The sequence below is a fragment of the Triturus cristatus genome, chromosome 3_2, assembly GCF_964204655.1.
Source record: "Triturus cristatus chromosome 3_2, aTriCri1.1, whole genome shotgun sequence".
NCBI classification, from domain to species: Eukaryota; Metazoa; Chordata; class Amphibia; order Caudata; family Salamandridae; genus Triturus; species Triturus cristatus.
The window spans coordinates 276,765,272-276,791,763 of NC_140584.1; the positions used below are offsets into that span (position 1 = coordinate 276,765,272).

The window sequence follows — 26,492 nt, forward strand, 5'->3', positions numbered from 1 at the left end:
ACAAAACCAACTTTGTACCACGTAAGGCCAAATAAAATAAAATGGGGCTGATATGTTGAAGAGGGAACTAAGGCAGCAAAGAACTGAGGAAGATTAGCAAGAACAGGAATCTGCATCCCTTATTTATCCTATCTACAAGCCAAACTTGTAAAGTTATTCAGTGGGATACCAGATCATTTGTCTCCAGCTGTTGTCTCCCTAAGAAAGAACACAAAGGTAGCATGGTAGCTGCTGCAAGGGAAGATGTTGAGCAGCATCCCCACAGCAGTATGGTTCAGTAATCAGTGAACCAAAGACTAAGGCTGGTACCTGATCCTTTAGAACTGGGTTAATACAAACATAGCGCTGCCTCTTCTCCACACTAAAATAAAGCAACAAGCACCAGCGAGGAGTGAGCTATAGAACAGCAGAAGTAGCATTTTTGTGTTTTTCTTGAAGCTTACAAGCAGGCATGGTGTGCTTGATTTCCTATGGTCATGTGTTTACCACAAAATGGGATCTAAAATGCATAAATGTGATAGCCTCTGAAACTGTGGTAGCCATTTTGGAATGAATGAGGTAGGCAGCAACCATCCAACAATCGGATCCAGGATCGCCTAGTTGATCCAGGTGTTGTTGACCATATCCATAAGGATTCTGACCTTCACTGTGGGGTTTCCAAGGTGGGGCCTGTTGGAAATCGGGCAACCGGGTTAGCAGTCACCAGGTTCCCAGCACAGTGGTAGCTTGGCTCGAGCGGTTGGGGGTCAGGCACCATGTTAAGCGTACGTCACACCCTCACAATAACCATGCGTTCATCCGTTCCAAAAACGACACTACACCGTAAAAATTATGGAAGTCAAGTTGAAAATATATATGTCTTTATCTTATTTTCTCTTAGTTGCAGGTTTCATAACATAAATACAATACAATAGGATTTTCCTTTAAAAGAGCAGGTCAAATAAACAATGCTACTTTGGAATTTCAATAAATAGGGTCAGGTCCTCATTAAGCAAAGAATAAATAGATGTGCAATAAATACAGACGGCAAATAAATACAGTCAGACAATAAATACAGTGCAGGAATAAATTAGTGGAAGACAATAAATAAAGCACCTTCAATAAATAAGGTAAACAATCAATGACAATTACAGTTCAGGTCATGTTCATGAGGTCACCTGGTCTTACTTTGCCCATACACAGCTTATGGTCATTTGGATGGCATGGGGGTGTCCCTCCTAGATTGGTCAAGGCTGGGGCCTAAGCTGAGGCAGAACAAGGGTAACCTAAAGATCTGGCCCTCCAAACTACACAGCCCTTAACGGAGGTCACTGTACCAGTCTCAGTTCATCTCTGGCACTCCCAGGCTGGTCCCAACACCCCTTTAACCCCTAGGATGGTCTTTTAGGGCTCCACGGGGCCTCAGACGCCCCCTCTACCACTTACTGTCCTTTTCACGATGATCGGCTCCGCTCGGCGCCGAGTCGACGCCGTGAGGCGGCTCCGGATCGATGTCGTTGGGCGGCCTCGACTCGATCTCGCTTGGCGGTCTCGACTCGATGTCGCCTTCTGGCGTCGCAGGGACTCGGTCTCCCCGCTTCTGGGTGTCTCCGGAGTGCGATCTCCACTCCCGACCTCCGGCGCACTTCACCTTCGTTTCCGGCGACTCCGGTGGGCGGACTTCACTCCCCCGTCGACGCCTCACCTCGACCTCAGGTGACTCCCGACTCGACCTCCGGCGCCTCTCCACGACCTCCGTCGGCGCCCTCACTCGACCTCGGGTGACTCCTTACTCGACCTCCGGTGCCTCTCCACGACCTCCGTCGGCGCCCCCACTCGACCTCTGGCGGCTCCGGGTACGACGTCTGCTTTCTGTCAGCGCCGCTTCTCTACCTCAGACCCCAGGTCTCCAGGCTTCTCGACATCAGGACTCCAGGAGGACACTGCTGAACAGGTCAGGAGCTTGCTGTTCTTCCTCTTTAAGGCCTGTTCCAAATGTTCAGTTCCTTAAGATGGTTCTTCTGGTCTTGGTCCCACACAGGGCTTTAGGCTGGGCTTGGTCAGTAGGGACTAGCATCAAGGGTGGGTTTCTGGACCCCACTCCAAGCACTGGTTTCCACCTCTGCTGCCTTACTCCGACCTCCTTCTATCTCTGTCCTCTCTCTTCTCCAGTCAGTTGCCAACTGCCCCTCTGAGATGGCCTCCCAACATTCTAAACTGCCTCCCACTATCCCAGGATTCTAGAATGTTCCAGAAGGTTCTAGAAACCTCCAGTGAGTTCTGGTGATGTCACAGGTGACAATGGGTGGCCACCATTTTGTGTCTCAGGCCCTCAGACAGAAGTTCCAGGGGTAGGGAAAATGGCTCCCCGTCCCTGCATCAACACTAAAAAGTCTGGTGGTTCCCAAAAAGGAAAAATTATAACAGGGTTTGAGGCAAAAGTGGGACAAAATAAATAATGATGAGGAGGGACCACCCAAAGGGCTGACAGGTCTAACAGGGCCCAAAAGGAAAGGTGGGAGGAGGGCTCCCTATAATAAGTTCCATTGAACTTAACCACATTCTCCTACCATACTTCGCAGTAATTGGACAGGCAGATTATGCCCTAGATTTTGGGCCAGCATGTTTGCTACTTCCCTTACTTAAGGGATAACCAATTTGTACATAGACAATTTGGTCAGATACAGGAATGTACACAAAGCTAAAAAGTCTTACCCAAGATTACGTACGTTGGACAAGAGGGTACTGGAAATTAGGTCTATTGCTTACACAACTGACAAAGTAACCACAAGAGCCCCTGTCCATGACAATGTAGGAGTCATTATCTTCTGCCTAATCGTGGTCTTTTACCTCATATTGTGTGATGAGTCCGTTGGGCTCCACTGGCTCTTCCCACTTCAGGAATATCATGTCCTCCAGCGGCGTAAAGGTAAGCGACTCTGACGCGATGCCACCTGGAACTGGAAAAAAGGAAAGAAGACAAGGTGACCACCCATTGAAAACTCCGGGCTCAACTCTAGCACTATGTAGCGGCATTATCATTTATTGTACAGACTGACACAACATTTTCATTCATCATACCAACCATCAACTCCATGTCATGTAATTTACACTACCAGCAGCTGCAGCATTCGTATTTATGGTAATGACACTATTACGCCTGCTTTTGCCACCTTGGAGCAATCAGTGGTTATTGGGCAGTATCAATGGTAGGGACTGTCATTAATGCACAATGTGTCAGGACCACTAGTTCAGTGGGGTTGTAAGGATGTTTCAGTAGCATAACATGTACCTTTCATGTTCAATAATCTCTGTTGTATCGTAGTAATAAACACTGCTTGTATATTTTATCTAAAATGTTGTTATATATCCCCATCCAGGGAACTTTTTATTGAAATCGTCTGGTATACCCTGACTGCATTCTCACCATTGCACTATTGGCCGGTATAGGCAAAATGACAGTACACACTGCAGTGGAAGGCACATTACTAATTAAGATCAAAGGGTATGGGAAAGCCAGTACCCATCGTTTATAAAATTATTTAATAGTATTAATGTGGTTGGTTTGCACTGTAGTGCCTTGGTGTGCCATACAACAGAAATGTGTCAACACATTTAAGCCAACGAGTCGTGATTACGCAACGCAGACTTCAAATACATTATGGACAACCTTTGTACGTTGCATTTTCTAATTAGCATTCACAAACCCTGCTGTGATTAAAACCAAAATGCAAATTTATTTAAGACCCCCCCCCTTTATTGTTTGTCTACAATGCCCACACAAAATCACCATCATCATCATCTTATCACACATCAGAGTGTTACTCGAGTGTGATGGTTAAATCCATTTACATGAATATTTAATTTTTGCACATAATTACCATCCGCTTGATTTTCATGGTATTTTGTCTATGTATTTTTTTTAATTTTTGCGACAAATCGCTATTTGAGAATACTTAGTACATTGCAGAGTCCTAAATTTGGTATCCACAATTTTTTATTTGCATTTTACAATTACCAGAACTAATTGGCTCATTATGAATTTGTTTTTTTTTATTGAGGGGCTTTGCATATCATAATATGCTGATTTACATTTCACAAACAAAGTTTTCAATGGTTTGTGAATCCCAAAACTTATGTACACATGGCCCATAATCCTTGTTGTACATAAAGTTTACACTTTAGTGAAATTTTTATTCTGTTTGTGAACTTTGTGAAATCCCTAATTTTATACTATGAGAAATTCATGCATTGTGCAATTTGCGGAATTTTTAAGTACTTAAAAAGAGTCACACAAGATTTTGCCAGGAAAGTTATTTTGCTAACTTTCATGACATATTTTGAAATTTCAGGAGAAAAAATCACCACTCACCTCATATAAATATTTTCCTACAAAATGCCAAATTATATATAATACCTACATTTATAGTCAAGCTCAATTCCGACATATATTAGGTTTGGACTAACTTATTAAATATTTGTCTAGAGAGATATTTATGTAAGGTATAGTATGGAAGATGCGTATTTGGAAAAGCTGGGTTTGCAATCTGTTGTTTTCCAATAGAACCATAGCCGTGTTTACAAGAGTTTGCTTACTTTACCTAGTTGCGGGACAAAAATGGCCATCAAAAAAGCAATGCCATCTATCTAGCTTGGATATGTCCGGACTTCCACTCTGGTTGCTGTGAGATTCCGGGTGCTATGCTAGTCATTTCAGGTGCTTGGAGACCATACCACTGAGTCTCAAAAGTCAACAAGCATTGGCTTAGCCAATAGGTCACGCCTTTGGGACCTTATAAGTGTTTAGCCATGCAACACTTGATGTTGTTGCACCAAGGATATTGTGCTGGATAACTAAACATTTATAAGGTCCCAAAGGCGAGATCTATTGGCTATGCCAATGCTTGTTTGTCTGTGAGACTCTGGTCTCGTCATCTTACCTATGCCGGGTCCTCGTGTACAAATAAAAGACGCCTCGCTCCTCGTGCTGGTGCTATGGGCGCACGTGATTTAATTAATGGCAGAAGCCCATAGGAATGATTGCCACGTCGCCACTGGCATGCACTGCCTGCTCTGCTGATTGTACAGCTGTTGCACACAGACTCAGCCTTGTAATACAGGTTATCTTTGCAGTGGAGCCTGGGATATCAGCAGTACTCTCCCTGATGAGGCAAGAGGCCTCTCCGAGGTACCTGCTCCATTCCTCATTGGATTAGCAACTATTATCACACACATGGCATATTTATGCCTGCAGGGCATGCTGCATTCCTTCCCAGGTTCGCTATGCATTAATGCGAGGGAGAAAAATCATCATAGTCGAAACATGCGGGGGAGGTGGGCATGATGTGGTAGGTGGAAGAGAGCAGCAGACAGAGACTGGAGCAGGGCATAGAGAAGAGGGAAACAAGAAAGAAAAAGTAGAAAGAAAAAAAAAGGAATGCAGTGGCGCGCGTGCGAGAGCGAGCACCAGGCCATATGTTTTGAACTATCGCACCTGTGTCTGGGCACGATAATTCAAAACATATGGCACCCGTGTGGGTAACCGTAAGCAATAGGCCACGCTTGTGCGTGTGTGGCCTATTGCTTGCGGTTACCCGTGTGTGGTGAGCTTTTGAAAGCCCCTTACAATAAGTCTCGCAGAGCAGCGCATGCGCGCTGCTAGGCGAGACCTAAAAAGACTTAGAATTCCACCAGGTAAAATGACGCATGAGTCTCACCCAACTCAGATAGTTCAGTGAGCCAAAGATCCATTCACATGGAGTCTTTCATTAGGAAGGCAGGGTTTTGGCCATAGGTGGGGTGTGCTGGAGGCAGGGTTTGGGGGAAGGGTGGGAGACCAATTAGTGTCTCCATTAGCCTCAAGTCTTTGAAAGGAGAATGGTTTCTTCAAAGTGAGCATAGCCACATAACTGTCCACTGAGGGCACCAAACCTCAAAGGGTACCTTGCAGTACAAAAACTATGCTTTAAGTCTTTCCCCAGTTTGTATTTGTGCTGTACAATGCAGCACACATGCATATTTTGAAAAAAAGGGAGAAATGAAAATATCTCTTGGTCATGCCTGCCTTCAGGAGGCGTAAGATTTTGGTTCAAATCCCAGTCTACCAATCGTTTTAGCTAGGGATTTGTGTCAAAACCCATGGGTGGTTGCATGCGAACCACCAAACACCACCAATGGAAACCCCCTTGAAGCAAAGTAACACAAAGCAGGACATAGTGCAACCTTGTGTTACTTTGGGACACAAACCTGGTGCAAACCATTAGTAAGTTTGGGCCCAGGTCCCTCTGGGGGTAGATGGGACGGACTCGAGTTCTTTTGCGTTACAGACCAGATCATGGATAATAATGAAGACCAACAAAAGTTGTAAATCCTGTAAGGGGTTTCTGCAGCTCTTGAACCTCCTGTTGCCTCTTGGTGGTCCTCAAACTGTCTTTGTCGCACCTGGGCACCTCTTCCTCACGAAACCCTTCACATATGAATTGACAAATGGACCTAGTGATGGTCTTCTTCCTGATTAGGGGCAGGGTCCTCTCTGCGTAGTCCAGTATCATCTGCTTCTAACAGGCCACCGAAACAAGCTTGCCCCTAGCCCCCAAAGGGCAACAGCTGTAGGGCTATATCTAGTAAATCATCTTCAGTGTGTGCTGGTGCTGCTGAATTTTCTGAAGTCCAGATGAAAACAAAACCCTTGGCCCAGAGGACCCCAAATGTATCTTGGTTTGGAGACAATGGTAAGACAAGCCAGGCAAAGTGCATACTTTTTAAATCAAATGCATCCTTCAATCATGATGAAGTTAGTATTGTTTCCTTGTCCTGTCCTTTCCCAGTTTTTATTGAATCAGGCAGAGGTCAGGCTTGTCAGAACTGGACTAGTGTTGAAGATTCCTGCCAGTGTGAGTCACAATACTCTAGCTGCCAGGCAACTCCCTAATCAACCATGAAAGAGTGGGCTTCAGTGGAGAACAGAGGGCCAGGGTGTACAGGGAAGGGACAGTGTTTGCCCCCAGCTGTCCACAGTGATACAGTATCAGAGAGAGGGGGGCTTTAAAACAAAGAACAGTATATATTTAGTGCACAATGTGCCATTGGTATGGCATTGCAACTTTACAGATGTTTTAATTGACGAATTTGATTCGTTTTGTGGTGGGAGACACCTCGTGGTGGTAGGTCGAGTCCATGTCCACTGTGGGCGACAGCATCCTCTAGAGGAACAACCCTCTTGTGCGACTCCCAAATAGACATCTGATTCACAGTACATGAAACAAACACATATTCAAGAAAAGACAAGACTCAGGGCTGGCAGGACAGGCCTTTTATTCCACCAAGCATTTCCACGATAGGCTTGAGCCCTTGGAGACTGGTTTTGAAAGCCCAGGGCCACTCCTGACGCCTCTGCCACTTTCCCAAGCTTACCAAAGTTAATTGCAGAAGGCACAGGTTGGGCTCAAGAGAGAGAAAGAGCAGGAGTGGGGCGGTAGAGAAAATAATCAGAGAGGGTGAATCGCAAGACCAGAAAGAATAGATGGATGGCTAGAGAGTTTGCGTGAGAAGACAAAGAAAGTGGGTTTGGTTTGAGCTTTTTTGCCAGAGCTGCTTTTTGTTTGCCTTTGAAAGAACCCCAGTTAGGGAGGATTGATGGGATTTTTGAGGACAGGTCAAGTACACAGCTTTGACATCAGGTGAGAGGGAAAATGTGTCTACCTATGAAACTACAATCACTTGCCACCAACCACCTCATAGCATTGTCTGAGAGGTTGGTAGTCAACCTCAACAGAGGGTCGATAAACCTTTCAGCAGAGCCTCAGCTCTTCTATCGAGAACCTACTTTGAACTGTGAAGCATCCCCAGTGGGTTAGCAGGTTGTTGAGTTTACTGTGGAGAAAAATGTAAGGCAGGATAGATAAATCCACAGAGCTGTGAAGCACATCGTTTGTATTTCACGCTTGGGACCTGTGTCCCTAAAACCACAAAAAAAGAGGACTAAGCGCTGTAGCATTTTCATTCACATGCAATTTCTCAAACTAGAAAAATGGTCTGTAATAGATCCCCCCTTGAGGATGTATGTCTCTATATTCTGGGTGCAAATGTCGATACACACAAAAAAACATCCACTATATCACTGGGTAAGTACATAAAAATGTTTCTTTGCTTCACGTTCACTTAAACAAGGCTTACTATGCGATGTGGAGGATGGGTTCATTTAGGGGTTGCAATATATTTGTCATGTGCTATAGTGACCATGTACCTGTCTGAGGACTCTTTGCCTCCCTTCACACCGCCCCCTCTCAATATCTAAACAAGCCTCTTTAATAGCATTTGAATCTTTGGGAAAGGCAGAGCACAACACACTACTGATCAAGCCCATGGCTAGGTGAGAAAGGATGAGAAGTGCAGAACTGCCAACTAAAAAACGACTAAAAAACAATTTCACCTGTGCGAAGGGGGTGGGCCCTCATTACAAGAAGTATCTAAGAGCCACCGTTGCCCCCACCCTCCAAAAAACAAAACAAAACACCTTGCTGGGGCTGGTGCCAGTGTCCTCGGTGGTTTCACAACTCTTAATGGACTTCGGGTGTTCAAATCCTTGAAAGACGAGCTTGATTTCTGCCTCTTCTTCCTTGCCACAGTGTGATATTGGCTTCCCACTGGGTGATGGTGTGAAGGGAACCGATATTGTGTGACACATAGTAGCACCGTGTGAGTTGTCAGGTCCAGGGGTGATTGCTTTTAGTGAAATGTCCTAAATTAGGAGGCAGCCAGTGCTGGAGGCTTTGCTGCAGCTCAAGAACCAGGCATTAGTCAGTGTCCTCTTGGATACATTTCCCATGTGTTTGTTCTATCTCAGGCCTTTAAAGCTTCCAACAGTTTTGTTTCTAGCAACCTCACTTGAAAGGAGGTCTCCACTGCATGACCACAATTTCCACCAGGATCTCTCTGTTCCAAGGGTCTGCTCCCTCGTACCAATGCCCCTTAGCTTTAGAATCATTTTGCCTTTCTCATTACAGAGCGGTGACAGCGCGGTTGCTGTAGCTATGACGGTGATTAACGACATGCTGTCTGCTATGCATGGATTTCTTGTGCCAGATTTATTAGCAGCTCCCTCCCAGAGAGAACAAGCAGGAAGGGAAATACTTAGATACTTGGGTACAGAAAGCAAAAAATGGCATCAAGACTCATCCAATCTGCTTAAGACCCTTCTGCTGTTAGAATTTGGTGCATAAAAATATCTTGCTACACGAACGAAGGTCAGTACATAGGTATATACAGATTTACTGCTCTTATGTCACATTTAGAGGCCTAAATAGATAGTTTCCTTCATCCTTGCGGGGGGTGGGTGTGTGTGTATGCGCACTAGTGTTTGTGGGTATGTGTGTGCGCACGCTTGTGTGTGTGTGCGCTCGTGTGTGTTTGTGCGTCCACTGAAAAAAGTTAAGGTTAAAGTAGTGTTAGGTGAATGAGTCAGTGATAACATTACCATACTAAAACAAAAACACAGAAATTCACCAGTTATAGTTAGCAGAGCTAACTATAACTTGTGCCACGCCATTCACTTTTTATGACCTCACATATTAAATCATTCATTACGTGTTCTATGACATCATTAATTACATCACTGATATCTCAAAATGACATAACTGATGACAAAACTGATGAAATCATCCAATATTCTTTTGCACGCAATGCTCTTTAAAGTAGTATGGTATTAGAGACCCGAGAGTAAGCAAAAATTGCTTAGAATAATATGAAGCTTCATTAATGCCATCATAGCTACAACTCCCTTAGGTGTAGCAAGCATGTGTTCTGTTCAACATTGATGATATAACATACATAGTGTTGTACATGGATAGTTCAGGTCATATTTACAATTAAGCACAGATAGATGAGTAACCACTACTGAAAATTGTGTTCAATCTGTTTACACCTGTTCAGAGAAAACCAAGTTCCTCAAGATACTCACTTCTGTTCCAAAATGAATGCCCTACTACGGATAACTTTTATCTGTATCAAACCCCTCAGCAACTGAACCTACATTGAGAAATGAAGTTGATATAGTAGAAAAGTGGGTACTGTAAACAGTTTTAACTCTCTGGAGAGAGAGTTTACTATGTGGCACATTGTTTAAAGACAGTGAAACTCTCATGAGAAATGTATCTACTAAGGATAGTGTACACTCTATGCAAAACTTGTCAAAAAGGACACTATTCACTTAAAATAACCAAGTTCTAAAGGTGCTAAAGCTCATACTACCTGAAGCCTTCATACTGTGGTGAAAATTTACAGATAGCCCATCTTCTGAAGCAAAAGAGTAACATGTACATACGTTAGTACCTGGTGTGCACAGTCTTCTATCTTATGTAGATATTTTCATGATGAGATGATTCTATCTAATTACTAAAGGCTGCTTACAATACTTAGTATCTACTACGTAGAATCTATGCCCTGTTAGAAACGTTTTCTGCAGAACCGAAAAGCTTGAGTGGAACATTAGTCATAAATCATCAACTGTCATCTACACACACAGAGTTACTCTTCAATTCAAATATTTATAATGTATTCAATACCTCTACACGCCTATGGTGCATTAGGAGCTCATGCATTTTGTAAACAGTTGCACCCATTAGCTGGACAAAGGCGGTCAAAAATAAAGTAGTTACCTAGCACTATGTTAAGTATAAAATAAACTAGAACACTCATTGGCTGATGTCGGCACTGTTATCAGTGATGTCATAGAACATGTCATGAGTGATGCAATATATGAGGTCATAAGCAGTGCATGACGAGGGCACAAGTTATAGTTAGTTGTGCTAACTATAACTGGTGAATTTCTGTGTCTTTTCTTTTTTTTAGCTCAAAACGGTATTATTATTAAGGACATATTCACCTAACTATAACATTACTTTAACCTTTGGCTTTTAGTGATTTTATAAGGTTTTAAAAAAAAAAGTTTTGAAAATGCCAATTTTTGCAGGGTTATCCCCAAACTTTTTGCTTCTTCCTCCTACTTTTTCCTGACCTGTGTTTGTTGGCTATAAGACTCTGGGTACTTTACCACTGCTGATCAGTGCTAAAGTGCATACCCTCTCTGTGTAAATTGATATTGTGATTGGTTCTCCCTGATTGGCATATTTGTTTTACCAGTAGGTCCATAGTAAAGTGCACTGAGTGTGCCAGGACTGGTAAATCAAATGCTACTAGTGGGCTTGCAGCACTGATTGTGCCACCCACATGAGTAGCCCTAAAAAGACGTCTCAGGCCTGCCACTGCAGTGCCTGAGCGCTGTTTGTTAACTGCCATGTCGACTTGGCAAGTGCACCCACTTGCCAGGCCCTATACTTCCCTTTTCTTACATATAGGACACTCCTATTGTAGGCCCAATGTACCCCCCTGGGCAGGTTGCAGTGTATGTCAAAGGTAGGACATGTACTGGAGTGTGTAACATGTCCTGATAATGAAATACTGCCAATTTCATTTTTCACTATTGAAAGGCTATCTTGCCCCATAAGACAGAATGGGGAATGCTTTGTAACATTTTACAAGCATATCTTCCCATAGGGATAAGATGGAAAATTGAGTTTGGTATCCCTGAACTCAGGATATAATAATATCTTTTAGCAAAGATGGTTTTTAAATTGTGTGTTTGAAAATAGCACTTTTAGAAAGTGGCTATTTTCTTGTTCAACCATCCTGCGTGCCTCTGCCTTTTTGTGGATTGACTGTCTGGCTTTGGAGTGATGGGCTGGGGAGGTGCAGTGGCTCCAGGAGTCTGGATGAGTCAGCAATAGGCTGAATAGGCCTGATCTGCATTTGGAGTGGTGGGAGGAATAGCACCGTTACCTGAATAGAGCCGTGCCTGCATTCCACAATGCTGGCTCCACCCCCCTGTGGTGTGTCTGGGGCCAAGGCTCACACTGACAATGGATGTTGTTGTGCACTTGCAGAGTGCCCCCCATAACTGGTTTGAACTGGGCTCAGAGCCCCTTGGAAAAAGAAAACAAAGACATTTTGGGGTATAAGTATTAGACCTAAAACCCCTGAACTTTAGATCATTCCTGGAATTCAACAGGAACCTTTGCCAAGGGAAAGAGCTGGAGAGACTGAGGAGACGTACTGCCCTTGCTGTGTGTCTGGGGTTGGGCTGCAGCTGCTGTCTCTGCTAAGGAAAGGAGAAGGACTTTGCTGTGTGCTGTGTCCGCTGCTTGAAGGAGATCTCCAAGGGCCTGAAGTGAGCAGGACTCCTGTTCAGAAGTCTCAGGTTCACAAAGACTTCACTCCCATCTCCCCTGAACTCTGCTGTTGTGAGTTCTGACCTGCCTAGAGGTGCCTGTGCCAGTTTGGCCACTCAGCCCCCCTCTGGAATAAAATTGTAAATTGTAAAAAAAAAATTTTGTAAATTGATACTTGTATAGCGCACTACACACCCGCAAGGGTCTCAAGGCGCTTGTACGAATACCGCTGTGGAACCCATCCTGGCTTTCCCTGTGAGGTGTCCACTCCTGGGCACCCCCAAGGTGGAGGCCAGGCATCCTTAGCGTTGTGGGGGCCGTTGTGGAGATTAAGCAAGCTATTGCCCAGAGTTGCAGAGAGGGACTCCATGATTGGAATAGGCACCGAGGCAAGAATTGTCAGGTCTGTGGAATTTTGAGCCCAAGACCCACCGAGGCGGGGAATTGAACCCTGGTCCTGGGCCAGACCTCTGCATCAGGGTCTGCCACTCTAACCATTGAGCCACACTTCTCCAATAATTTTTTAAAAAGGCATTGCCCCGGGGGATGGGGTCCCCAGGGCAGATAAATGCCTAAGGAGGGGGGCCAAGCGGCCCCCCTCCATTAAAAAATAAAATAAATGTATTTGTGGCCACCAGGTACCTCCAGTAAGCGCCACCCAGCTGGATTGCAGAGAGGTGGTCTGAGGCCATGCCCCTTTTTACACCAATCTGCAAACCCGCCTCATAGGGTGCTGCTGGTGGGGCGATGAGGTCCTCTTGATCCCCCGAGCAGCAGTGCGCCAGAGGCTGCGTTTGCAGAGTGCTGTAAAAAGGGGGCGTGGCCTCGGAGCACTCTCAGCAATCGAGCTGTGTGGGACTTACTGGAGGTACCTGGTGGGCTAGTTGGCCCCCAGGGACCCTCATGAGGAAAGGGGACTTCATCCTCCAACCTAGAGCGCGCAAGGAGGTGCGTTTGCAGAGTGGTGGAGAAAGGGGGCGTGGCCAGTGTCCACCTCTCAGCAATCCCGCTGTGTGAGGCTTACTGGAGGTAAGAGGGAGGCTAGTTGGCCCCTAAGGACACCCAGCATTGAAAGAGACTTCAATCCCCATTGTAGAGTGTGCCAGGGAGCGCGTTTGCGGAGTGGTGGACAAAGGGGGCATGGCCTGTTGTGAGAACTTAGCAATCCTGCTATGTGGTACTTACTGGAGGTAATAGGAGGGGTAGTTGGCCCCCAAGGATATCCTTGGGGGCCAAGTACGCCTCTTGTTACCTCCAGTAAGTCCCACACAGTAGGATTGCTAAGACGTCTTCGGAGGCCATGCCCCCTTTCTCCACCACTCTGCAAACCCGCCTCCTGGCAGACCATGGGATGGGGAATGAAGTCCACTTTATTCCTAAGGGACTTTGGGGGCCAAGAAGCCCTCCTGGTACCTCCTGTAAGTTTTATGCAGTGGAATTCTTGAGCGTTGGTAGGAGGCCCAGCACCCTTTCTCTATCACTCTGCAAATGCGACTACTAGTTAAAGTAGCATGTTTCTGCACCTCTGACTTAGAGGTAGTTTTAATCCCCCTGCCCTATTATATACTAGGGCCTTACAGGGAAGGTTATGCCAATCACAGGGGTACCCCAAACCATAGTGTACCCTAGTGTATGTAGGTGTCTTCACTGTATTCTAAGTGTCTTTAAGCATAGCACTGGCTCTAGGCCTGGTTAGTCAGAGTCAGTTACAACCAGTACCCGTCAACAAAAGGTTGGGGGCACAGGAATACTTTGCAACAAGGCCTCTTTCTGCACCTCTGTTGGTTCTTTCTGCATATCTTTTGCTTCTTTCTCCACCTTTCTTTGTCTTTCTGGACTTCTGTTGCCTCTTTCTGCATTTCTCTTGCTTCTTTCTGCGCCTTTCTTCCTCTTTCTGCACATGTCCTACCTCTGTAGGCATAGTTAAAAATTAGCATTTAAAAAACATTAGAGATTCACTGAAAAAAAATAGGTTTCAGGGACGTTATAGTTAGAAGTTACCTTTTAAAAATCCTTTGAAATTTACTGGAAATACCATAGGTTTCAGGGACGTTATAGTTAGAAATAAAAATTTAAAAAACCTTTGAAATTCACTTAAAAAAAATAGTTTCAGGGACGTTATAGTTAGTATTTAGCATTTAAAAAACCTTAGAAATTCACTGAAAAAAAACATAGGTTTCAGCCACGTTATAGTTAGAAATTAGCCTTTAAAAAACCTTTGAAATTCACTGTAAAAACCATAGGTTCCAGGGACATTATAGTTAGTTGGACATTTCACTCTTACAAAACCAGAGAAATTCGGCCGTTATAGTTAGTTCAGCTAACTATAACTCACGCCCCCGCATTGCACTGCTGATGACATCCCATAATACATCTTTCATGACATGGTCGTGGTCCTGGTAGCACGTTTTAAATGTCTAAGGAACAAGTTGTGTGAGTCAGCTGGTTCGAGGAAAAGGTTGTAACTAATCAGTGTATTACCACTAGCTTTTTTTCCACTGGACATTCGAGAGTCAGTATCCAAAGCCATACACAACAGGATCTAGAAGAAACCGCTGGAATTTGCACCTGGGTTATATCTGTGTTGAGGAAGAGCTCCTCTTAAGGCCAAGCGCAGCCCTCGGTAGGTGTGAACACCAAGACTGGGATCGGTTTTTAGAGCAACTGGGAGACAGCGCATCTTTTACAGAAGCACTCCGAAAAAAAAATCAGCTTGTGGATTATGACATTTAAAAGTCATGTTATTATGATTCTTTATTTTCCGGCAGAGAGGTGAATATTTTTTCTTCAAAACAGATAATTTTCTTGAAAAGGTAAAAGGGAATAAATCAGAGAGTCATTGTGAAAGTTCAGTTGTAGTTGAAATACTTTTTTTTTAAATTCCCTAATGATCCCATCAGTCGGCAGCTGTACGATGCTTGAAATAGTTGTGATGACATTTAAAGGGAAGGCAGCTTTGTAAAAATGTTTAAACATGCCAACAAATACTGTGTTTTCGAAGAAAACAAAAAATGCTACTTTCTTTTGCAGGTTTTCAGTTGTGCAAAGTTGCAAAGATTGGCAGTTCATAACTCACTATTTTGCCAACCTGTGTTTTTAAACGTTGCTTACTTGCACTTCACAAAAGACCTTGGGGCAAATTTACAATAAACTAGCGGAGGGCATATTTACAATAAACTAGTGATAGCGTACAAAAATACCGCACGACTCTGCATTTCCCCTAGCGCTGGCCCTAAAAAATAAGCTGCCTAGCGCCATTTTGATAAGGTGGCCAGTGCTGCAGGGGCAATTGTTTATGTGCAGGAAGGTACACTTTCCTGCACATAAACACTCTTAACAGGCAATTTGCTCTATCCATGTGTGCTGCAGAATGCAGCACATGTGGAAAGAGCAATATACCAGGAGAAATAAAACATGTCTCCTCGTATTGCCTGTACCAGGTATTTCCTGGTCTTATTTTTGGCCCTGTCCCATACCTTGTAAATATGGGACAGCGTCAAAAAGCAATGGGTGTTGTGGCAGAATGCCCACTGCAACACCCATTGCAAGCCCCTTTCATGCTAAGTGCTGTGTGAATAGGGGCATTATTAACAAGGCAGCATTAAGCCACAAAAAGTGGCTTATCGCCGCCCTGTAAATAAGGCGAAGGAGTTAACCTCATCAGAATGCCAAAATCAGTGATGTTCTGGTGGCATTAACTCCTTATACATATGCCCCCTGTGTTGCAATGGGAATGTTCTTACTACCAGACAGGACTGAGAGAATGCCCCTCCTTACAGACCCCCAGAATGTTCGCGATTTGCAAACAAATCACAAAATCTACACTTCTGTAAAAATCCTGTGATTTTTACAAAAGTGCCTGCAAAATATGTTTGTTTTTTAAAACTGGCGTTCACCCTCTCTTTACTGGCTCTGGGCTGCCGCTGAGCCAGTAAAGGGAGGGTGAGCAACAGGCCATCAGGCAGCAGAGGTGTTAAATTCCTCTGTCGACTGCCTTTGAAATGCACCTAGTGCCCTCTTAGCAATTACTCTGCAGCACGCTTCACACATTTGCGTGCCCCCTGCGGACCATGCAGTCCATTGAAAGGCTCTCCTGTGCCCCACCTTCCACTGCACTCCTCTCCCTCAGCCCCCATTATCTCCTATTAACCCCTAACCTCCCCGGTGTCGACTCAATTTTTTTTTACATACCCTTCAACCTTCTCTGCCCCGCTACACTGAGTGGCAGCAAGGAAACCAGTTCCTACAGCTACATATCCCACAGGACATGCGGCTGCAGTTAATGCACATTGAGTGAATGCTAAAATGTCTGATTTGCCAGGTAAGTTAAAAATGTGCACACTCCTATCCATTGTGCCAGCCAACGTTTGCAAGATGGATTGGTAAATAGGAAAAAAAAGTTGTGCTATAGGGCTTTAAAAAAGAAAATACAGATGGGTGGGTTGTGGGAGAGAGTTGGGTAGGGGGATGGTGAATGAAGCAAGACAGGTCAAAGGGTGAAGCAACACGGCTGAAGCTACATAGTGGGCACGGGAGAAGTAAGCCAAGGGAGAGAACACAGGTGAAAGAACAATGTGGAGCGCAGGGGAAGCACACCAGCTAGAGAGAGTGCTGGATCTGACCCTTTTTGCAGGGTCTCCCCCAGTTTTAGTTGCCATTAGGGCTCTATGCACTTTTTGCCCTGCTAGCCAGTAGTAAAGTGCTTCAGCACCCTCTGCAAGAACATGGTACAATTGGCATCTACCTGATTGGTACATTTCATTTCCTTGTAAGTCCCTAGTAAATGTTACTACGTGTACCCAGGGCCTGTAAATTAAATGCTAACAGTAGGCCTGCAGCATTCATTGTGCCACCCACTAAAGTAGGCTTTTAAAACATGTCTTAGGTCTGCCACTGCAGCCTGTAGTGCAGATTTAAACTGCCATTTTGACCTGGCAAAATTAAACTTTCATCAGGCTTAAACCTTCCTTTCTAATGTTTATAAGACTCCCTATTGTAGGCCTTAAAAGCTCATAGGGCAGGGTGCATTGCATTTAAAAAGTAGAACATGTTTACATGTCCTGGCAGTGAAAAACGAAAGTCGTTTTTCACAGCAAGGCCTGTCTCTCCCACTAACACTTGATTACCTTATTAAATTTAAATTGATAACTTTGGATTGGGAGCACATAGAGCTATGCTGTTTACACTCAAATAGATTGTAATTTAAAATTCTCTTTAACTATAAAATGGCTTTTAAGTTCTAATTCTGAAAATGCCACTTTTAGAAAATTGGCATTTTCTTATCCCAACCATTTGTGTCTTTTGCCAGTGGCCTGGGTCATATGACTGTGAATGGCTCTGCTGTTGGTGTTTGTGTATTGCTTCCAGACAGTAACACAAAGGAGGCTTAGTTGTGGATAGGACGGGCCATCCTGGCAAGATGACTGGGAGGGGCTGTACCCACCCTCACTTACACTTCCAAAGGCTTTGCACCGGCACACACAAAGGAACCTGACACCAGGCTTGCCCTTGCTTTTGTCACTCCCAGACAGTTAGGAGCCTGTACAGGGGAAGAACTTTCCAAAACCAGATGTGGGGGAATTCTCTCCACACACAGGGTTGCACCAGGTATAAATACTGGCTCGCCAGAGCCATACATGAGAAAAACACCTGGACCTGTGGAAGTGCTGCAGTGCTGCCAGAGGACAGCACTACTGCTTGAAGGACTGACTTGCTGTCTGAGAAGAATGGACATACTTACCTTCATCCCAAGCTAACCAAAGAGGTTCCAAGGATCAGTTGGCTGAACTCCTGTGTAGGCTATGGGGATATAACAATCTTCAGAGGCCTCCCTGCAACTGCCTACCTGACCTGCTGCATATGGACCTGCAACTGGACCTGCCTGAGCCCTGCTGGCCTCTGCTGGGTTGAGTCCCTGATTCTCAAGAGGTTCCCTCCACTGGTCCTGGAACCCTTGGCTGGCATCAGTGAACTCCTCCCCAGGAAGAAGTGAAAATCTTGAAGTTTGGCTCATCACGGCTGCAAACGGGCCATTTTGTTTCAAGACTCAGCTGCCCGCGATGATCGCCAATGCGAAGTTCCAGTGAGATCTGCTCTTCGCACTACAGCGGCGACCAGCAACGCAAGAGCTGCATGTCACGCAACAGCAATGACAGCACACAGTGACCACCAACACGAAGCTACAGCAATGGCCATCCGCTGCACCTGAAAGGCTCTTTGTGCTAAAGCAACTATAGCCCACGGTAACCACCAACACGAAGCAACAGCTATAACCATTTGCAATGCCGGACTAGCTCTTCGCACCACAGACACAACAGCCCACAACGCTTCAGCCTGTTCTAAACGGTAAAGCGACGACCATCCACGACGCTCTACCTGCTCCTCACGGCCTCCTTCACCGCAAACAGAACTTGAAGTTAACTTTTCAGCTGGACTTACCAGTCCCTGTGTCCAACCCATGCAGAACCGTGGTCAGTATGAACTTGTGACTTTACCCCAGTATATCGCGACTGTATGACCATGAGTGTCAATTTGTGCTTGTAGGCCCTATTTTCATTAAAATCTTTAAAATTTAGTACCTCCGGTTCGACTGATTGGATTTTTGTTGTTCTGGTATCAGTTTATTTACTACAATGTTATCTATTTTTCTAAATTGGTTTGGCATTTTTCTTGTGTTGTGTTTTTACTTTGTTACTATTTGTGTGCGGCATTCATATTTACACATTGCTTCTAAATTAAGCCTGACTGCTTTGTGCCAACCTACGAGTGGGTTAAGCACATGTTAACTTAGTGACTTTTGTAGTTCACCCTGGTAAGGATTGTGGTTGTTGCCTGAGTAGGGCTTTCACCCCCTCAACCAATAAACCAATTTCTTACAGAGAGCAACACGAGTGAGTGTGGAGAGAGATGCATATTTGAGACAGACAGCAAAGTAGAAGGGCGAGAAAAGCACACGAGGGAGAAACTGGAAAGCACGTGGACTTTCATGGAGTGCTTTAACAAAAAGTAAAAAGTAGTACCCTAAAAGCGAGCAAAGTTAGCATAGAAGACTTCCAACCAGAGGAATGGCAAAGATGCTATGCTCCATGGAAGGAACTAAACAAAGATGGACAGGCTGAAACCAGAAAAGCCATCCAACAGAACGCAAACAAATGAGTGACAGTAAGCCTTCCAATGGTAAGCAATACGTGTGTTACAAGCCCCTGCATGTTCTTGGTAAGCCCACAGTATGTCTTTTTTACCCACACAGGTTGTGCAGTCTGATAGGCTCGATCTAAAATAATGAGCCCACACCGCTACAACATGAACCCCAGAAGGAAGCCACAGCTGTTGGAAAACTTTCTTCTGACACAGGACATTATCTTAAGAAAAGAGTGTAATGAGCCTTAATAATAACTTCAGAATAGAGAGGGGAAAATATATGAACTAAAAATGATGCAAACACTCGGGGCTCTGCACATTGGGTTAAACAAGGGGAAAGGATTTAGTGCCCCCTACTCCTCCAACCTTTGGACAATCTGCAAGTAAGCTATGCATGTAGGACAACCGTTTCCTGCCAAGAACCTGTCTGTTCGTAAGGAAGGATGTTTACAAAAGGCCCATTTGCACTTTGAAAGCCATTGTTTGCAGGTGTCAGCTTTTACCAAAAGTGTGTTCATGTTTCACATGTTTCAAAAGGTAATTACACTTTTCTTTCTTGAAAAGGAACGTTCAACAAAAATTCTAGAGGAAGGGACCCAGGAGGCCTTGAAAGATAGCAAGTTGCTTATGGATTCAATGAATTTGGAAAGGGGTGGTTTAGGATGGAGGGCACTTCATAGCACTGTTACAACTGAGGGATAGCTAGATTAACCCAATCCAAGAGAAGAAGGACCCATGTCTGTAGTGAGTCTGGAATTTCATGATGGTTAATTAGGTCTGGGCTTCATCAGTGGTCACTCTGCACTCTATACCCATTTTTAGATCTAGCTTTAGGCAAGACCTTTTGATTTTACAAAACGTATATATAAATTTATTGATAGGCACATCCAGCAAGCCCTCTTCATCTACCGGTTTGTTATTGTGTCATTCGTGTTTTACTTCCGCCCACGAAAGCATGTGGAAACAGGTCAGCCCACATCAGCCATTGGCTAACTTCACTGAATGACAGAATTCTGCCCCTGAAAATGGAGCTCATCGACACACGGTAATTCCCTTAAGTGCCAAGGACTCTCAGGCAATGTGCCCTTTTAGAGACACATTTTTTTTTTGCTTTTACCTATTTTTATTGGTGAGGGCCCTGAGCTTCCCCAATAATAAAGTTTTGGAAAAACCCTGGCAAAACCAAACAAGCACTGAACGAGCCAAAAGGCTGATGACCAACGCCAGACCTATTGGCTTTACCAATGTTCATTTGAGGAAAATGTTAGTCCCAAGAATTCCGAGGTAGGGATGTGTAGCTCTTTTGGAGAGACATTTCCATTTTTTTTCTTCTTCACCATCAAACTTGGGAGATTATGGGTTAGTGGCGTCTGGTCGCACAGGTCCAGATCAACTTCCCACCATGCTTCTTCGTTTAACCTGACCTGCCTGAATCACAGGCTGCAGTTCAGAGTTCAGTGTAGAATTTACAGAGTGAATTAGCCCATAAAGACACCCGGCTCCCATTTTGAAAATCACAAAGGATTGTACTGGTATGTCTGAACTGCATTCCCCTATATTTCATTAAATCACGCACTTATTAAAAACCGGAGAGGGACACAGCAGTTGCCGTATATTTCCAAAAATAGACCGAGCAGCTGAAATTTTGTTCTGGTTCCTTGCTAAATTGTGTCATATTTTACGAAAGGAGACAAGATCTGTGATCCCCACAGCAGAGGAGAGCTAGTGCTTGCATTTATTTAAAATGGGATGCGGTGATTCCATCATATTCCGATTTTCTCTGAAAACTGGTTTACTGGCTGTGGCACGAAAAAAGTTTTCAGGATGCTTTTGGCCGAGATGTAAGGAAAGATAATTTGCCTCTGAAGTAGATACAGGTGAATTAGGATTGGTGGGGGGAATTAAGGAAGTGTGACGGCCGTACGAACAGAAAGTCATCAGAGATTTTAATTCTGGGCACCATCGTTTGAAAATCAGTTAGAATGGGATTTAGAAAATTCAATTGCTTTGGAACAATCTAGACTTTCAGTCAGGGCACAAATCCTAAAAAAAGAAGTTGGGTTGGAGGGGCTGTCCATGTTAGGCAGTATGCAAGTGACATTGTGGCACGTGACATCACAGGAAGTGGCATCACAACCCATGACCTCACAGGAAGTGATATCACAAGAAGTAACATCAGATCTTAAGATCTCACACATGTTTAGCAGGTCTATCATGAGTAATTTTGAGTGCATTACAATATTTAGCAAATTAAATTTTGCATCAGGTTGTGTCAAAAAAGTGAGGCAACACCAATGCAAAACCTGGGCCTCAGTTTCTACATTCAGGGGCAGATTTATGAGCCCCTTGCGCCACTTTTGCGTCACTTTTCCCATGTTAAAAGTGACGCAAAAGTGGCGCAAGGGGCTCATAAATCTGCCCCTCAGTTTTTTAAAACCCTGCCACAAAGAAATTGGCAACAAGGAGAAATGTGGCAGTAAATCTGTTCTGCTTAATTGGTTGCAAAGTCTGAATTTTAAAAATATTTTATGGGGTTAAGGCACCTGCTGCAGAGATCTCTGCGTGCCAACTAAATCTCAGGGAATAATAATGGCAAGATAACTCCGGAGGTTTACGTATTTGCTGGAGACATCCGTGTTTTGTCTAGTCCCAGTTTTGAATCAAAGTTGAATAGAGGTTATGTCTCCTGCAAAGCACTTTATGTAATACACAGATGACAGATTTTTATTTTATGTAAATTGATCAGTGAGTTCCTGCTTTTAACACGGAGATCCTTTTGTTACTAGGGTCCTTAAATTGTAATCCTTCTAATATTGCACAATGAGCTATGAAGGACATGTGAATCCTACACCTTGTACACAATGATTTACACACATTATTTATTGCCAATGTGTACATGTGATGTAAAGTGCTTTGACACCCTGCATTGGGATGAGTAGCACTATAGCGTTATAAAAGAAATAAAATAAAATAGTGTAACTACTGAGACAAACCAAGACATCTGACATTCAAACAGTGCATGCATATCTCCAATATGAAGGGGTTATGCAAAGTCAAAAGCATGCCTCTCTTAAGTGCCTGTGAAGTGATAAGCTGTGCGCCTTGGTTTCCCCTCTGTTGCATTTAGGTGTGAGGCTCCAGGTAGCCCCCAGCCACAACGTGCAGGTGTTACTGAATATGACCCGGTGTCTTAAAATTACAACGGGGCAAGTACTGTTTTGCATATGTCTGTGGGGCGAAGCCTTTTGGTGGGGTAGACGACGTTCACACTATGAATAGAATGGGCAGACGCCGTCTATGCGCGTGTACCCTCGGCTTGCGCCCTGCTTTCAGTGAATACAAATAGGGTGCTCTTGTAAAACATATACTTTCAAGCGCATCTGAAGCACTGTGTCCGCCGCCATTGTAATCGAAAGGCGCCGCGGAGAACATATTTGATGGGATTACAACAACCCATTTGGAATCGTCAAAGAAATGTTTTACGCTAGCGAGCAGTCATTTGAAAGAGACCAACCACCAGAAATACATTGACGTTGATGACTTCACCGTTCGAAATTGGTTTGACGTGGGAAAAAACGAAAGACAGTCGAAAATAATTTAGTGTAAAAATCACAAAAGATTAACCAACACGCTATGAGCTATTAATAACACGATAAATTACCATTATGAGGCCGCAATTGGGGAGTTTAGCCTATTGCAGCTCTAAAAAGGTTCGTAGTTTTCGACGTGGATGTGTGTATCTACAGGTGGGGTCGGTGGGTACAGGGAAGTCGCTATCTGTGAAAATGCCGGTTCAGATTGAAAGGCGGAAACAATGTAACTAATTTTCACAAAGTTTGAAAGAAAGAATGGAGAGCACTATAGAAAAGAGTGGAGCTGGGGTGGGGTGTCGGGTAGGGTTACAAAATGACTCTCCCGCCGCTTCCTGTGCATCGATAGGTTTACAAACACCTTTGAGGAGGTTGGGCCGGCCGGTTTCACCCATGCCCCCGCCCCAAACACTCACACGAAATGTGGCAACCGGATCGATGTAATCTATAATGCCAAATCGCCCTGGCGTGCTCCACCGTGGTGGCCGTGGGGCGGGAACACGTGAGATGCTGCGGCAGGAGCGACACCATTAAAGATTAGAGCTTCGGAAAATGACGACTGTCAACAAGACGGATGCCATTAGGATCAACGTCCGCCGCGCGCGCCCGGAGCGTGCTCATCCCGCGCTTGTTATTAAGGAGAACACAAGAGGCAATTGGCGCTGCTGACAGATCTGAGTCATGAGCAGACAGGGGTCCGCCTTGGGCTCCCAGGCCCGGCTTTTCATTTAGGCGGGACGCGCAGCTCTCTGCCCACCAAGGCGGGAGGCGGAAGACGGAGTGCGTGGCGCGAGGAGGCCGCGCGCAACTTGTCACTCAACAGCTGGGAACAGCAGGGTGGTAGGGCTGCCATCTTTCCAAGACAAAAACACTGGCCATTTGTTCTAAGGCCGGGACGTGATACTAAATAGGACATTATCCAAAATCGAATTTATGTATTTGTAACATGACTTTCTGCCTTTGTTTACTTTAATAATTAGTCAGAGGTCGTTAACCCAGCGCTAGAAAAGTGTTTAAAGTGTTTTCTCCTTATATTTTCCGTTTGAAGTTGTATAGTTAAGGGCCACAAAATACCTGCTTTTGGTGATTTTGCTTATTTTCGTACCAGCCGAGCCATTGAAAATACCAGTGGGCTGGAAGAAAACCAGCCTGGTGGCAACCCTACAGGGCAGGCTAGAAAGAGATGACCTTACTAGCCAACAAGTGTAGCACATCGTCATGAGGACCAGAGCCCGGCATGATATTGTATCCTATGATGAAGATGCAAGTCCAATGAGATGCCCTCTGTCATAGGGGCTTCCCATGAACATTCTAGTTCATGATTTCATATGGTGGCTTCTGTGTCAAGCAGAGCACCAGGCACCTGCACTAGCGTGCCGCCGGGCAGAGTAATAATGTACTAGGCCTAGGAGTACCCAGAGAGCTCCTCCTTCCATCCTCAGTGAGTAATCTGACCAATGAAGATGGCGACTGCCTGGCTGGTGGCAGTTCAGTTAAATTTAGTATACAAACATTAAGTACATGCGCATCCAAGGCATATCACCCCACCCAACCCATGTGCCATCTACACAGCTGTACTGCATTGTGCTGTAATTGTATTTATAGTGCTTACTACCCCTGACAAGGCATTGACGTGCTTTCTGGCAAGTAGAACGCTACTCCAGAATGCAATGTTAGTGATAAATCCAGTGACTATTGTCTATTGGGATTAGTCTTGTGCTCTCGGAAAGCTGTTCCATGCATTCCCTCCAGGCTTTTTTTGTGAAAGAATAAACTTAATAGGAGCTGGATTAGCTCAGAGTGCGCTCATACCAATGGAAGGTGGGTTGAGTAGATGAGGTTAGATACTGTTAGACTGCAAGGAATGGTTACAGACAAGGAGATTGTGTGATTTATGAGAACACGTATGGGCAGCTTGCAGAAACATAGTAGTGAGAAAGATAGGCAGGCTTGAGACAAAGAAGTCTATAGTCAGAGACAGTAAGGCCTGTAGAGAGGATGAAGAATAGGGGAGGGGCTTGTGATAGAAGAGCAGGATTATGAACAATCAATTGTAAGTCCAAGTCAAATTTCATGCAGGCTTTTATAAATATATTGGGAGGAGGCCTTTGGAGAGACAGTAAGCAATCTGAGAATGTAGAATCTGTTGAAAAAGGGGTTGGGGAAGGTGATATATGTTCTTGAACTATTCCATTTAATGGTATAGTCCGGTTTTGCCTGTAGTCAGAGAGGCCAGAATTTGTGATTGTACTTGGTAATGGGAACTAGATCATATAAATTCTATGATTAACTGGTTCTTACCCGTTCTTCTAAGCCCTTAGTGATTGTCAGTGGCTTTAATCTTCACCAACAGGAAATTCCATAGTTTGGCAGCCTGAACAGAGAGAGAAGTGCCACTTAAGTTTTCCTTCCTGTAAGCAGGAACTGGTAAATGTGGTGTCACCCTGGAATGCAAGTTGCAGATGTGGGGGTATTTGATGATTTTTAATTGAAGGAATTTGGTTGCTTCATTGTGCAGAGCATCAATTAAGACAGCTTGTCCACTCGAGCATTCATGAAAAGTCAAAGACAGTTCCAAAATGTCATACTTCTCCATCTCTTCTTGGCAGATGTGTAATTTCATTCAGCAATAACGATGGAATATTACTTTTCCATTCATCACTTATCAGTATTTCCATTTTTTAGGCATTACATTTGAGGTGCATGCACATCATCAATTGATCTACAACTTATGAAGCAGGTGTTGAATTTCAATTTTCCTATGTCCTTAAGGTTTTCCAATTTGAGAATTATTCACTTTCATCCCCCATTCAAATCAATTTCACTCGTGTCCATCTCAGCAGAAACCCAGCAAAGCAGTCCCCGCTCCTAGGAGACTGGCCACCAGAAACTCAAATTAAGCCTCAGCAGTGATTGGAGATGGACCCCGTCCAGCGCCCTTAGGAACAAATCAAACTACAAAAATGTGTCATCTGTTTAGTTGTGCCAGGAGAGTTCAAAACAGTTGATGAGGTTTAGTAGTGGTTCAATGTCTATGTTATAATGTAGAGTTAAGATGATAGATCCTCATGGAGCTTCAATTTTTTATTTAGAAAGTATTTGAAGAAACGGGGTATGTTTAGGTAAGAGGAAATACAAGTAAGAGTGATTTCAAAATTAGGACGGTGCACCAGAATGAATTCCGATATTCCCAGATGTACTCCAAAATATATTCTTTATATTTGATTTAAAAGTTTGGACATCAGCCAACGCGTTTCGTTCCAAATGGAACTTCGTCAGGGCAAAGGTTTCTATATCTGGTGTCACTTAAACGATAGCCAACCATCCGTGGGTTCCACAAGAATAGTAATTTGATATATGTCTCAGACTTCTTTAGAGAACTTGGTTCTTCATGTATCTCAACATAATGTCAACAAGATACGAACAGGTTCGTGTATCAATATAAGAATTATAGATCCTTTGTCAGTGGAATTTCTTTCTTCTGTTTTTTCTGTGCCCCCTGGTTGTGTCTTTCCGAGGACCTGGAGGAGGAAGACCCGCGTAAGAGTGATGTTGTCAA

The 26,492-nt window shown here is 44.3% G+C and overlaps 1 protein-coding gene across 2 annotated transcripts in view; it reads right to left on the bottom strand.

Moving 5' to 3' along the window:
* Positions 1–26,492, bottom strand: part of PTPRU (protein tyrosine phosphatase receptor type U) — an 849,745-nt gene that overhangs the window by 272,668 nt on the left and 550,585 nt on the right. For both annotated transcript variants that reach the window (XM_085647595.1, XM_085647594.1), the window contains exon 9: positions 2,830–2,939. In XM_085647595.1, the coding sequence (XP_085503721.1) occupies positions 2,830–2,939 (110 nt within the window). The remainder of the gene's footprint in view (positions 1–2,829; positions 2,940–26,492) is intronic.